The sequence below is a fragment of the Epargyreus clarus genome, unplaced genomic scaffold (assembly GCF_041222505.1).
Source record: "Epargyreus clarus isolate Ecla_fem2 unplaced genomic scaffold, WU_Ecla_fem_2.2 ptg000015l, whole genome shotgun sequence".
NCBI lineage: Eukaryota > Metazoa > Arthropoda > Insecta > Lepidoptera > Hesperiidae > Epargyreus > Epargyreus clarus.
The window spans coordinates 11,635,355-11,648,448 of NW_027332223.1; the positions used below are offsets into that span (position 1 = coordinate 11,635,355).

Here is a 13,094-nt window from a genome sequence, read left to right on the forward strand (position 1 = left end):
TTACCTGTAAGACTAGTTCTCACATATGCTGCCACATTATTAGGCCCTTATTGTATTTTACAGACAATACTTATAATATTTTGCACAAATTTATTTAGCTTAATGTTGTAGTGCACGATGTGTAAGGTAGGTTTATTATTTTTACGATTATCATTTTCACTTTTAGTATTTTAATTGAAGGTAGTGCAGACTTAAGTCTGTTTTTTTTTACATCTTAACACTGTCAGTGTATACCACAGTAAATAGTTTTCTTTCATTTATGTTTTGCTTTATATTCATTTCTTTATTTGAGTGGACAACTTATTGTCTGTAGTAAGTTAATAACTAATATTTTCATTCAATAATGTGTAACTCACTTGGTTTAAGCAATTGCATTCTTTCATTTTAACGTTGGCGTTTCTATGTATTTAAATTTAATAATTAAGTCATATACTTCTTATTCAAATTTTATCACGTGTACCTTCTGAAAGTATTTCGTTATTTACATGTTATCATAAATGTTATGTTATCATAAATATATAATATTCTTAAAACATAAAGATTGGACGAAGGCATATGAAATTTATGTAGGTAATTTTATTGTATAGTTAAATATAATTTTATTGTAATTACTTACTTAAAACTCCGCCTATTTTATTTGGGCGCAACATTAATTATAGAACTGGTTAAATTTCTTATTAAACATACAAATAAATATAAAGAAAAACATAATTTGCGTTTTATTTTATATATAGTGTCCCTTAATATTCTACAGTATGTTTAGAGTCTATGAATGCACCATGTGGAAATTAAAATTTATTTTTATAACAAATGTCTAAAATGACAAGGACTAAGACTTTAAGGGGACTTTTATCAATAATATTTTTTTATATAAAATAGACAGTAAACGAACAGTCCACCCGACGGTAAAAGATCACTGCCGCCCATGAACATTCTGTAACCAACTCTATTTAGAAAGGGTCTCCTTACAGACTTCTCTTATTATTTGTAAGTGAAAAGTAAAGTGTAATTTCCAAAGCCGCCACTTTGGAACAATTTTTTTGGTGTCAGTATAAATTGTTAACTATACACACTTGTCGCAATTTTACCATATGATATTGCTACTAATATTACACAGGAAACTATAAAAGAATACTCAAGTTTTTATAAACTGTATATTGAAACAAAGAATAAAACTCATATATTTTTTTAGAAAATATAATAATGAACAATCAAAATATAATATCTTTCTCGATCTATACAACAGTGAAAAATGATTTAAAAAGAACTTACAATAAGTAAATAACTAAAGTCATCTCGAAAATTATGTACATTACGCGATCCTCACTATGTACAAGTCCTACGCGTCACGAATGCTCGGGGATCTACACGACTCAACTACATAGTTATAACAATTCATTTGCACCAGGTTCTAAAGATGATCACATAGTTCATGTTGTTTGATTTCTTATTTATTATTTAATCAATCAAAAAAAGTGGTGGAAGTGTCGGTGGATATGTTATCCTGATATTTCTGACATTTATATAGATTTATAAAATAAACGTTTGTCTACAATGCAGTTTCGAATCTCACTATAGTAACCGACTGAAGTTCCGACGGAATGGTATGCAAAACCTTTAAATAAGGTGTAATTTTATTATTACTATTATTAATAATAATAACCGAGAGCGATTCCCTATTGCGATCTGCGAAGCATAGAAATATCAATGAAATTGTTTCCTCCGCGAGTTTTCTTCTACCACGATTGACAACTCTTGTGACTTAATTCGATATATTATTAGCTATAAGCTTTTGTTGTCATTTTTATGTTGTAATCAGACGTTCCTTTTCATGAATAGGCAACGTTACTTTAGGTAATATCGGAGTTGGCGTAAAACCGTACGATTGAAATTGTAGACTAAAAAATTGGCCGGATATTTCAATTGTACAGTTTTAGCCCAGCTCCGCTATTACCACACCGAACCTTACATGCTGAAAGGGTATCGTATAGTCGCGCGGGGGCAGCGGCGTGTGCTTTATAAATTTGGATACTCGCGAACAATCCGCCCAGCAACTTGTCAAACAACGACGAAGGTTTAGAACTGTAGACGTTGCGCACGAGTACAGACACACTCCTACGATTAGCGCTTAAAAATACCACCACGGAGGATTACTGTTGGCGAGTATCGAATAAACTCGAGGGAGGTACTCGACCCATGTTCGCAGCTATCTGTCCGTACATGGCGAGTACCTAGACGTGTCTAGAGTTCTTGTTCTGTTGGCGGCGCGGGCGGTGCGGGATTTGAATCGTATCGGCAGCTAACTGTCTGTACCTAGACATGCCTAGTCTCGTTCTGTAGTCGGCGCGGGTTGCGCGGGCGGCGCGGGGCGGGCGGGCGCGGGCGGCGCGGCGCGGGGCGCGGGCTCGGGCTCGGCGGCGGGCGGCGGCGTGGCGCGCTTGGCCCGCGGCCGCCACGCGTCCAGCAGCGCCTCCACGCGCTCGTCGGACGGGCCCCAGCGCGCGTGGCCCGCCGCGTTCTGCAGCCACACCACCACCGTGCCGCCGCCCCACCGGAAATACACCTCGTTTCTGGAAAAAACATCCACATGTTAATATTAGCTGTATATATTTCACTCTACCCCTACTCCTGCAATTAAAATTTCTTAGTTAACGAGGAAGGACGCAAAATACTGTTTTTAAATTATATTATATGTAAACGAATGTAAGATGATCACCTGCGCTTAACTGTATGCACAATCTCTTAATATTTACTAGATATTTTAGTTACTTTAAGGTACATTGATAATTGTAGACTACTTATGGTAAAATACCGTAAAGAATAGCTGAAAGCATTAATAAAATGAATATTATATTTTTACAAAAAAAAAAAATGTTTTGTTTTAATGATCAATTCCATCAATTTGTTATTCACAAGGAGTCATATAAAAAAAAATATTTTTATCTCATCAACAACTTGAATAGATATTAATGGTAACAATAAAAACCTCCTTGAAAACCAACATACCACATTGTATACAAAGGATATAATCTTAAGTGACTTGTAATGGGCATAAATAGATTCATTGTGAGAGCAATTGAATCTTCTATTGTATGCAAAATGATACGATCTCACTCACTTTGGAAGCACGTGTTGGAAACCGTGTCGATATTCGTGTTCGCAGGCGGGAATCACAACCTGAAATATAATAACGATACCTTATAATACTATACTGATGCAATATTTTAAAGTAGATATAATTAGAAACATAATTTTCATATAAATACGTTTATGTCACTTATATTCACAATTTATTGCATTATTCATATACTGTATTTTAAAATTTAACTAAACATTATTAAATAAAGTTAAATAAAACCTTAAAGAAAACTTTAACAATTATTATTATTATAATAATTTAATAATGTAGCATTGAGCCGTAAATTACGTGCGTGCAGGCGCACTCACGTAAACTTGTGTGGGTGTATTTTTTTTAACTGTATGTATATTTTATTATAACTAAAAGATGAAATCAAATACCTACTTACTATCTTGGAGATAGTAAGTTTAAGACTACTATTACTACTTAGTAGTAGAACGAAATAAAAATGAAATTGGTATATCTACCATCTCCCAGACTTCTACTACTAACTACGAATAATAAAATTGATAAAGGCACATATTTTTTTAACCAAGAACATAGACGTTATTCGTTGCCCCCTACATAAAGGAGTAGGTGGAATGTGTCACCTGTTTCCGCTTGAAGTGGCTGGCCTGCAGCTTGTGCAGCGCGTGCGTCTGGCGGTCGGGCCACTCGGGCAGCACCACCACGAAGCTGAGCGGCTCGGCCGAGTCCTGCAGCAGCCGCTCCATGTGCCGCAGCGCCGCCTCCAGCAGCTCCTCGCAGTACGGCGGGTGCGCCACCATCGACCCCGACACCGGCCGCAGCTCCAAAAACGGTCTGGCGATCGTACAATAAACGTAAATTAATATATATCTTAATAATATGCACGAGCCGGTTTAGCTTTTAAAATAGCCGGTTTAGCTTTGATTGAAAATTAAATAACTCTAGACCTAGAGTAGTTACCTAAGTAGTTTCAGTCACACATATCTGTCATTAGCTTCAAACACTGTTGGAGTTTTACCTGAAGTTAATTACAGATTTAAATAGTAAGTAAGTCTTCTTCAACTCCTTTAGACTCACACCACACAAACAGATACAAAATTGGAATCATTATAAACGAAGGTGAAACCATCCTGCTGGATATCCCTTATTGTATCATAAGAGCTTAACTTGCTATACTAGAAATGTAGCGTCTCACCCCCTCGATCCGAAGTAGGAGTCAGTATCAGCGAACGCAGAGCAGTACTGCCTGAAGTAGCAGTCTAGCGGGCTCGCGAAGCACTCGAAGGTGACGCCGAACTTGCGGTGCAGGCAGTCGAGCACGGGCTCCGGCAGCGCCATCTGCGCGAGCTGCGCCTCGCCGCCCGCGCCCACCCACGCCGCGTACCGCCGCAGCACGCACCACACGCGCGACAGGAACTGCTCGAACTTCTTGTCGTCGAAGCAGCTGTGACGATACAGGTGTTCCTGGGGACGAATGCTTTATAATTAAATCTTGCCAATGGCTTATAATTAAAACTGACATACGAGATAGAGCATCTTGGATATTAGGCTTAAGTATCTACTAAGTAAAATAACAATAAGTATAAATACTTAAAACATGAAAAATTACAAAACCTTGGGTCGCCCTGGGCACCTGAGTTATTAAGACTGCCCACTATTTCAGTATTTGTTATACATTATATCACAAAAACTGCAAAATTATAATCCGCGCCAAACTACTAGTTCACTCAGAAGTTGTTGCGATTTCTATATTCAGAGCGGACTAGCAGTTTGGCGGGGACTACACTAAGAAACACTTTTGAACTACATATTTAGCTTTTCAGGTTTTTTTTTTCGATTATTTTCATAGTTTAGGGCAGCTTTCTACATACAACAGACATAGTAAAAGGCATTTTAAGTTTTATTTTTTTGTAAACAAGAGTAGCATACAACTAGTCCACAAGATGATAAATGGCTACTGCTGCCCATGAACACCTGTTACTTACAAATCCAAAGAGTAACTAACCAATTTGTGCAGATAAGCGAGATTGAGGTGCTGCGTCTCGCCGAGATAGCGCAGCAGCACCTGGTCGCGGTCGAGGAAGTGTTCCACGAGCGGAGGGCGCGGCGCCGGCAGCGCGAACTGCACCGGGTAGCACCACACCTTGCGCAGCGCCGCCTGCGCCAGCGGGCCCGCCACCTCCTGAGACACCACACAATGCATACACACTGACACAATCACCGATATAATAATGAACTTAAAACATTGAATAGGATATTTTGTAGATAAATATGCCGTACGTAAAGGGGGGTTTAGGAGTTCCATCCCTCTTCCTTGCTTTTTTATCTAAGGGTAAAAGAAATAGAAATGAAATAGAAGGAACTTTTTTCGCCACTTTCATAGGCTATTTTAATTAACTATGTAACCAGCAAATTCAAAAATACTAACACAAGCAAAAACAAACCCTCGGCTTTGGATCCCTAATCCTTAAATAACTACTTTTGTATTTCAATATAGTACAAAACCAAGGTTATTTGAAAAAACAACATTTATAGTACAAATAATTATACTGAATTTCTTTTCTTATAAGAATTCTAGTAAAAGAATAATCTGAAGAATTCATATGGAGCAAATGTCAAGTAGTGCAAACAATATCTTATATATTTTCTAAATAGGGTTGCTTATCTTTGATCTCGTAACTATTAATAACACAATAAACTTATTAATCCCTGCTACAAGAGATAATATAAGTTTTGCGGCTATGCCTGCATGTCTGTTTATAGTATAATAGCTTTTAAAAAGTTTATATTTTATTACTTGTTAAACAAATCTGTACCTACTTCCCAAAAAATTCTATTTTTTGTTAATAAATAATATTTTATATTCCAACATTGTTGGTATTCATTCTAATTTAAAATCCAAGTCCTGCTGAGTATTATTATACCAGTAAAATTGGAGGGTTTTAATAAATACAATTACTTGACTATGTGTTACTGCTGCCATAGAATAACTTCATGAGATATTGTTGCTCATTTCCTAGATTTAACATCTAGGTCATTGACATCACAATAATTACTAAGTATTCATTGAATAAACCCTCCTTAATGTTGATGATAATGGTTTTATTTATATATGTATGTATTTTGTATGAAGAATATTATAAAATAACTTTATTAATTATCACACATCACCTAAATAAACAAAATTTGCAATTCTTTCTAAAACAGTTCAGTAAATTTTAATTACCTGAAAGTACTAATAATTAATTACATTATATTTTAAATAGTACATAATTGTTATAAGGTTTTTGTAAGGATAGCACCGATATAAAATTCTGTCTGCAGTATAAAAATGACAACTAGCATTTATTAAAATCTATTTGTGGTCATAGTACAAGTTAGTTTTATTTTCCTTATGTATGTCTAATGTATGACCGACTTTAGTGGGACTATTTTGCTTATAAAACTACCTCAATAATTCTTGTAAGAATCTGATTCAATAACATGTTTTGATTCACTCAATCGAGGGTCTCAGGTTCTAATCCTAGGCATGTAACTTTGATTTTTCAATTATATGTGTATTAAAAGTCTCAGAATTAAAAGAATTCATTTTAGTTCTCGTAGGGAATTCCACTTATTTGCACTTAGCCAGCCTGTCCGACCATGTGAGAGACCCATCCTCGACAGTGGGAGATTAATAGGTTGATGATGAACATACCTGTATTCCATTTTCTTTTAGCAGCACACTGTGTTTTTCTCGTATTTTCCTTGCATATTCAGCTGACAAGTGGTATATTTTCAGACAAATTCCTTCCACTGATGCCTTGGCAGTTTCAGCCAGATGTGGCTGACATTGCCTCTGTAAAACATAATACAGCAAATTTTGAGAAGAAAGCTTCATTTTTTCAACTATTTAAGTTTGGCGATTTCCATTATGAAAATAAAAAATATTGCTCAATAAAAACGAAAAGGAAAATGGTGCTCTACCTCTAAGAGAAATTCAATTGTCTATCCAAAGTTTTACCTATCAGAGATTAATGTTTCACAATTTTTGCCATGACAAATAGTCAAATTTCAATCCTTGGTATGCAAAACATTAAAAAGATTGATTACAAATAACAAATGTGTGCGTATTGAATTATATTATATAAGTATATTTAAGATTCATATGAAGATCCGTACCCGCAAGTGTGCCAATCTGTCCTGAAAGTCATCATATGTGGCACCCACGGTACGCCGTAACCATTGAAATGTATCCTCTGCATTCCACTTTACCACTTTCCTGCTTTCTGGGGATGCATTCCTTGATTCGATCATCTTTTTAGCAGCCTCAGCATATCTTGACAACTGTTTTCTTGCATCCCCTGTGTATTTCGGATGAGCTAACTTAATGGGGATATCATTCATTATCTCCTCATACATTGACCGTGATATTTCGGGAAAACAATGACTAGGGAGGAGGGGATCCGATCCACCTTGGTCATTCACCTTTCTTTCCATCAACCATCTATTAAAGGAGTCCTTTGGTGCATCTATACTTTCTCTAGTGTGGCATAATTCTTGGTAGCACTGTCTTAATTTATTTGCAAGAGTGAACCTGAAGCCCTCTATCTCCGGATGTGGGTGCGGGCATATTGTGGGTGGTCGCTCATATATCACTACATTTGTCGGTACATCAATATTCCATGGGCCTTCCAGAGCCACTTTCTTGGGTGGAGGTCCATTATCTTCCGAAGGTCGTCGCTTACTCGCACTGGGAGTCATATTGCCAGCGTTGGGTGGGCCTGTATGACATATACCAAGTGGATCAGTGATAGGGTCGAAATCCCTTTTGACTGCAGGTAATTCCCACATGGATTCGCCAGATATTTTATTCCAGAAGTACGGTCGATTCTCACGCTTAGACCAGTACTTGCGCCAGCCCTGTTGCAGGAGGTCCGGATGCAGCTCGGCCGCGAGATGTGGCGCGAGCGGAACGGGCGCTCCTGGAGTTTGCGGCGTCTCCCCGCCACTCGCACTCGGCGACGATTGGATTTCAGGAGAAGAGTCACTGTGCGTAGTGCACGTCTCCCACGTAGAGGACCCAGCGACCACTTTGTCACGAACATCATTCATAGTGGCACCGAGCACTTGTTTCGATAGAACAGAAATTCGCGTTATACTAAACAACTGTTCAAATGGAATGATTTACTGATAAATACCAATTATTATACGATTACTAATAAGTTTCCTATAAGCATAATATTTTTATTGATATTCATAATACAGTTACCGCCAAGAAATTTCGATGTTGAGTTTTCAGCAATATTTAAGTGGTACATCATAGAACATCACTTTTAAAATAAAAACAATAATTTCTGAAGCTAACTAACATGATCCTTATGAATAATTTTGCAAAAACACTTCACAAATCGTATATTTTACGAAATAAATATAAGCGTAGCTCCCCAAGCACCGCCGTCCACAGATTAACAAGATAAATAAGTAGTATTTATGAAATGACACGTTTCTGACCCAAAAACCGAATATCAACATTTAAATCGATAATGGATGTTATTATCGATACAATTTTTACAAATCTTCAAGTGGATTAAAAATATCTTTATAAACAAATAGATAAATTGATTAAATCATTTTATAAAGATTTTACCTAAAAGTTAATCTATGAATAAATCAATAAATACTCATAGATTTACTTTACTGTTTCAAGATCTTAATGTACCTATGATTTATTACTTTTTACCTGTGAGTTTTAATATTTTTGATTTATGTAATATCTATAAATGGTGTGATTTAATTTTATAGGATCATATCCGAAATTCAATATTTATATTCTCATTATTGACCCCTGATTACCGATTTTTTCAGCAATATTGACATACGAATTTTATGAAGAATTGCAACACTATTCAGTCTCTACATATTTAAAATATTTTATTATAATAATAACGATTGTGAAGATATTATAAAGTCCATATATTAGGCAAATGTGTAATATTATATTGTATGATATTAAAGTACAGTTTGAATTGCAGCATATTTTATGGTGTATGTACATTTTGTGACGATACCTGGCAACACTCTTTTATGCTCCGTCACGTCATGTTTTTATATGTAATTTCATAATTTACCACTTTCAAGTTTTACTTAGTTTTTTGATCCATATACATTGCACACGTCGTCTCAAAGTAATGAATACTCAATAAGTTGAATACTATTTACAGTAATATTTTGAGTGTTACATTAGGTGTATTGTGCCCTTTTAAATATCACAATATATTAATTAATATAATTACCTCTAGAGTTCCTATACGTTTTTCTCTTTTATTATCAAATTGTATTGTTAAGTCTTTATTTTTATGACTTGATAATGTAATCATGACGTTATTTTGTTGAACTTCGGAGTTTAGATAATACATTATCAATTTTAATATAGTTGCTTGCACATATCTTGTGATTCCTTTCATAGTATTTTAATCTTCGCTGATCATTATGTCTCTAAAGGGTATAAAAGTTGTGGAAATGATGGGTTTAGCTCCTGGACCATTTTGTGGGGCTATTTTAGCAGATTTTGGAGCAACAGTCACTGTAGTGCAGAAGGTATTATTTTTTCTTAATTACTTATATTCAATTATTACACACTAATTAATATAATTTTTTTACATACCACATTTACATTACTTAAATATGTATTTGGTAAAAAAGTGCAAAGGTTACATCTAGGTAAAAACTGAAAATCATAATTGTTTTGTTAGGTAGATACTTAATTTAAAATTTTAGCCATTGTTAAACTTAAATATCCCATAGAATGAATATGGTAATCAGAAAAAAAAAACTATGACATTGTGAGTAGGAATACATCTACATAATTTACAAAGGTATCATTAGTCCATTCAGGCATTCTTGTAATTATTATCTACCGCAATATAATAATGAAGAAGGCACTTAGAGAGAAAAAAAAAAACAATTTATTCAGTCAAAAAAATAAACTAATAAATCAATATAAATAGTTATACAGTGTAATTGTTACAGTAAAATTAATAGGATATTATGTCCACAGCCTCCTAATCTAAATGTTATTGCATGTTACACAAACAATATCAACTTAATATTTCATTGAGCACTATTTACATGGTTTTCAAGTATTTAAAATACTAATAATACTTATTTGTATCACATAATTATTTACATTAAAATACTTTGATCTTTACAGCTAGAGCCCGCATTTGTGGATGTTATGTCTAATGGAAAAAGGGTTATTTCCATCAACTTAAAGTCTAAAAGTGGTATTGAAATTGTTAAAAAGATGTGTTCTACATCTGATGTACTGCTAGACACTTATCGCCCTGGAGTTATGGAGAAGTTAGGCTTGGGCCCAAAGACTATGCTGCAAGAGAACTCACGGTTGATATATGCCAGATTATCTGGATATGGACAAGATGGTCATTACAAGAGTAAAGCTGGTCATGATATAAATTACATTGCCATGTCCGGTGTACTCCATATGCTACGAAAAAATGATGACATACCAACTCCCGTTAATTTTGCTGCAGACTTTGCTGGAGGGAGTGTTCTTTGCGCATTAGGTATTATATTAGCACTGTATGAAAGAACACAGTCTAATTTAGGGCAGGTTATAGATGCTAGTATGACCGAAGGTGCTGCATATGTAGCATCATGGTTTTTTAGATCTAGGAACTCATTTATTTGGCCTGATAAACCTGGAAAGAATATGCTAGATGGTGGTGCACCATTTTATGGATCATACTTAACTAAGGATGGAAAATTCATGGCCGTAGGAGCTTTAGAACCACAATTCTATTTACGTTTATTAAAAGGTTTACAATTGCCTGAAGAAGAATATGCACAGGGCGAAAATATGGAGTATACAAGAAAGAAATTTATAGAAGTATTTCTAACAAAGACACAAAAGGAATGGTGTAAGATTTTTGAAAATTTAGATGCTTGTGTGACCCCAGTCTTAGATTTCCAATCAGTGGATCAGCATGAATGCCACGTTTCACGAAACTCTTTCTTCAGAGATGATAGCAATATAGTGGTACCCAGACCATCTCCTAGACTATCTCGTACTCCGGGGAAATCATGTGGCCAGGATAGAGCTCCACAATTAGGCCAACACACTCTGGAAATACTCAAAGAATTGGGATACAGTAAATTAGAAATTGATGAATTTATTAAGACAGGTTCGGTGCATGCAGTTTTAAAATCAAACCTCTAGACTCTGAAAGCAGACTATTATTTAACTTTAAGAAGAATGGAATTTTTTATATTCATTATGGTATCGATTTCATTAGGTGCTATGTATTTATTTGAAAATAGGGGATGGTTTTGTACTGAATTTATAATTTTTAATAAGATATTTAAATCAAACATTATGTGTTTAATTCCTAGGGTAAAGTTGTTAAATCCTACGTAATTTTCACTGTTCATTTGGTTTAATCTTTTCTGTGCTATGTGTGAAATAAAATGTAGAAAATCTACAAAATTCATACCAAAGACTGACTTGAGTATGAGCTGGCACTGTTCTTGGAATTCAGGTGTATGCTTAAATTCTTCAATTTCTTTTTCTACAGATAGTAGATTTGTTTGTAATGAGCTCCACACAAATTCAATATTAAATGCATTGATGAAATTGTGGTTGATTGAAACCGTGTCTAACAAATTTGTAACTTGGTGATGCCACCCAGATGGAACAAATATTGCATCTCCTTTCTCTTGCAAAATCTCAAAATATTTAACATTCTGAGACTGTTCTGGGTTGAACAGAAGTGGCAAGTTTCCCAATGTATCTTTAAGTTTCTCTTCTTCCTTGGGTGGTAGTAAGATCCATTTCTTTCTGCCAAATATATTCACAGACCAACTGTACGATGAATACACATCTGCATGAAAGGGTGTCCTGGAACAATACATCAATAAAATACAGAATAATATTTATTTTAATATTGTATAAATATTAATTTTTTATTCAAATTCAAATTTCATTTATTCATATAAAATTATTTTCGAACATCAACAAACTACTACCGCTTTGGAAAGTGGTCTGTTATAGAAAGAAATTGGCGAAAGAAACTACATATGTAAACAATTTGAAATATTTTATAAAGTAAATACCAGTATAATACAATTTTATGGGATGAATAGATTGTTTATATTCTGTTTGTATGGAATAATATGTTAGCCAAGCTAAAAAATCTCACTGTAAATTAAAATAAACAAATTATATTGCACATAAATATTCACTTCAAAAATTCTTACCATGACTTACTAGGACCAATATACACAAACATAAAGTCATCCTCTTGGTGATCTGTAGCATATTCATTCAACCAATCTGAACCAAATATAAAAGGTACATTGTAAAATTGATCACTTGGCCTTATCCGTCTCAAGTGCCAATCTTTAAGATAAAGTGTACCATCTTTCTTGTCATTTTTCAAATAATCCATGTATTCTCCTACTTTCATATTGGACTTACAGTGGGCATTAAAATCGATGTTATTACAATCTGCGACAGGTGCTTCTAAGTCACCATAGGTATTTTGTAAATAATCGTAGTTTATTTTATTCCCCTCGATCCATTTGCTAGCGCATTCCCATTCCAGGCTTATATTTTTTACTACACATGGTAAATTCTTTAGCATAAAATTTTCAACAAAACCATTATAATTGATATCACAGAAATCAATTGTATCAATATCACAATCAATGTAATTGTGTGGGGAGATATCGTCTATAATTGAATCGATTTCAATATTAATCATTGCAATTGGTTGTAATTCAAGCACACTGCTAATATAAATAACTATTAATTAATTAAAAATACGGGCTATTAATTTAGGCAAATGACCGATATTTGAATTTAAAAGCATTATTCAAATTTCGACGGCAGAAAATACAGACATTGAACTTTGAAAACAATGTCAATTGTCAGTAGTGAAGTGATTCAAGTCATGTCGCTGGATACTCGATATGCTACTGTGGATAGTGT

General features: G+C 34.6%; 3 protein-coding genes across 4 annotated transcripts; 1 reads left to right on the forward strand and 2 right to left on the reverse strand.

The window, feature by feature from the left end:
* Nucleotides 1-1,135: 1,135 nt before the first annotated feature.
* Pcif1 (Phosphorylated CTD-interacting factor 1) lies at nt 1,136-8,584 on the reverse strand. The gene is made up of 7 exons (XM_073080786.1): nt 7,268-8,584; nt 6,804-6,944; nt 5,112-5,288; nt 4,302-4,570; nt 3,730-3,940; nt 3,119-3,177; nt 1,136-2,570 (listed from the first exon to the last, which is right to left on the reverse strand). Exons 1-7 carry the CDS (start codon nt 8,198-8,200, stop codon nt 2,324-2,326), a joined length of 2,037 nt encoding a protein of 678 aa, XP_072936887.1. The 5' UTR covers nt 8,201-8,584; the 3' UTR covers nt 1,136-2,323.
* Nucleotides 8,585-9,174: 590 nt separating this feature from the next.
* Amacr (Alpha-methylacyl-CoA racemase) lies at nt 9,175-11,476 on the forward strand. 2 transcript variants are annotated; one of them, XM_073080785.1, is made up of 3 exons: nt 9,175-9,273; nt 9,555-9,685; nt 10,299-11,476. In XM_073080785.1, the coding sequence occupies exons 2-3, from the start codon at nt 9,578-9,580 to the stop codon at nt 11,322-11,324; spliced, it is 1,134 nt and encodes a 377-aa protein (XP_072936886.1). In that variant the 5' UTR covers nt 9,175-9,273; nt 9,555-9,577; the 3' UTR covers nt 11,325-11,476. The 2 variants fall into 2 exon arrangements, with proteins under 2 accessions (XP_072936886.1, XP_072936885.1); XM_073080784.1 differs by lacking the exon at nt 9,175-9,273 and having other exon boundaries at nt 9,280-9,685.
* On the reverse strand, nt 10,037-13,041 carry JMJD4 (jumonji domain containing 4). Its single transcript, XM_073080783.1, has 2 exons — nt 12,362-13,041; nt 10,037-12,002 (listed from the first exon to the last, which is right to left on the reverse strand). Exons 1-2 carry the CDS (start codon nt 12,865-12,867, stop codon nt 11,342-11,344), a joined length of 1,167 nt encoding a protein of 388 aa, XP_072936884.1. The 5' UTR covers nt 12,868-13,041; the 3' UTR covers nt 10,037-11,341.
* Nucleotides 13,042-13,094: the final 53 nt, after the last annotated feature.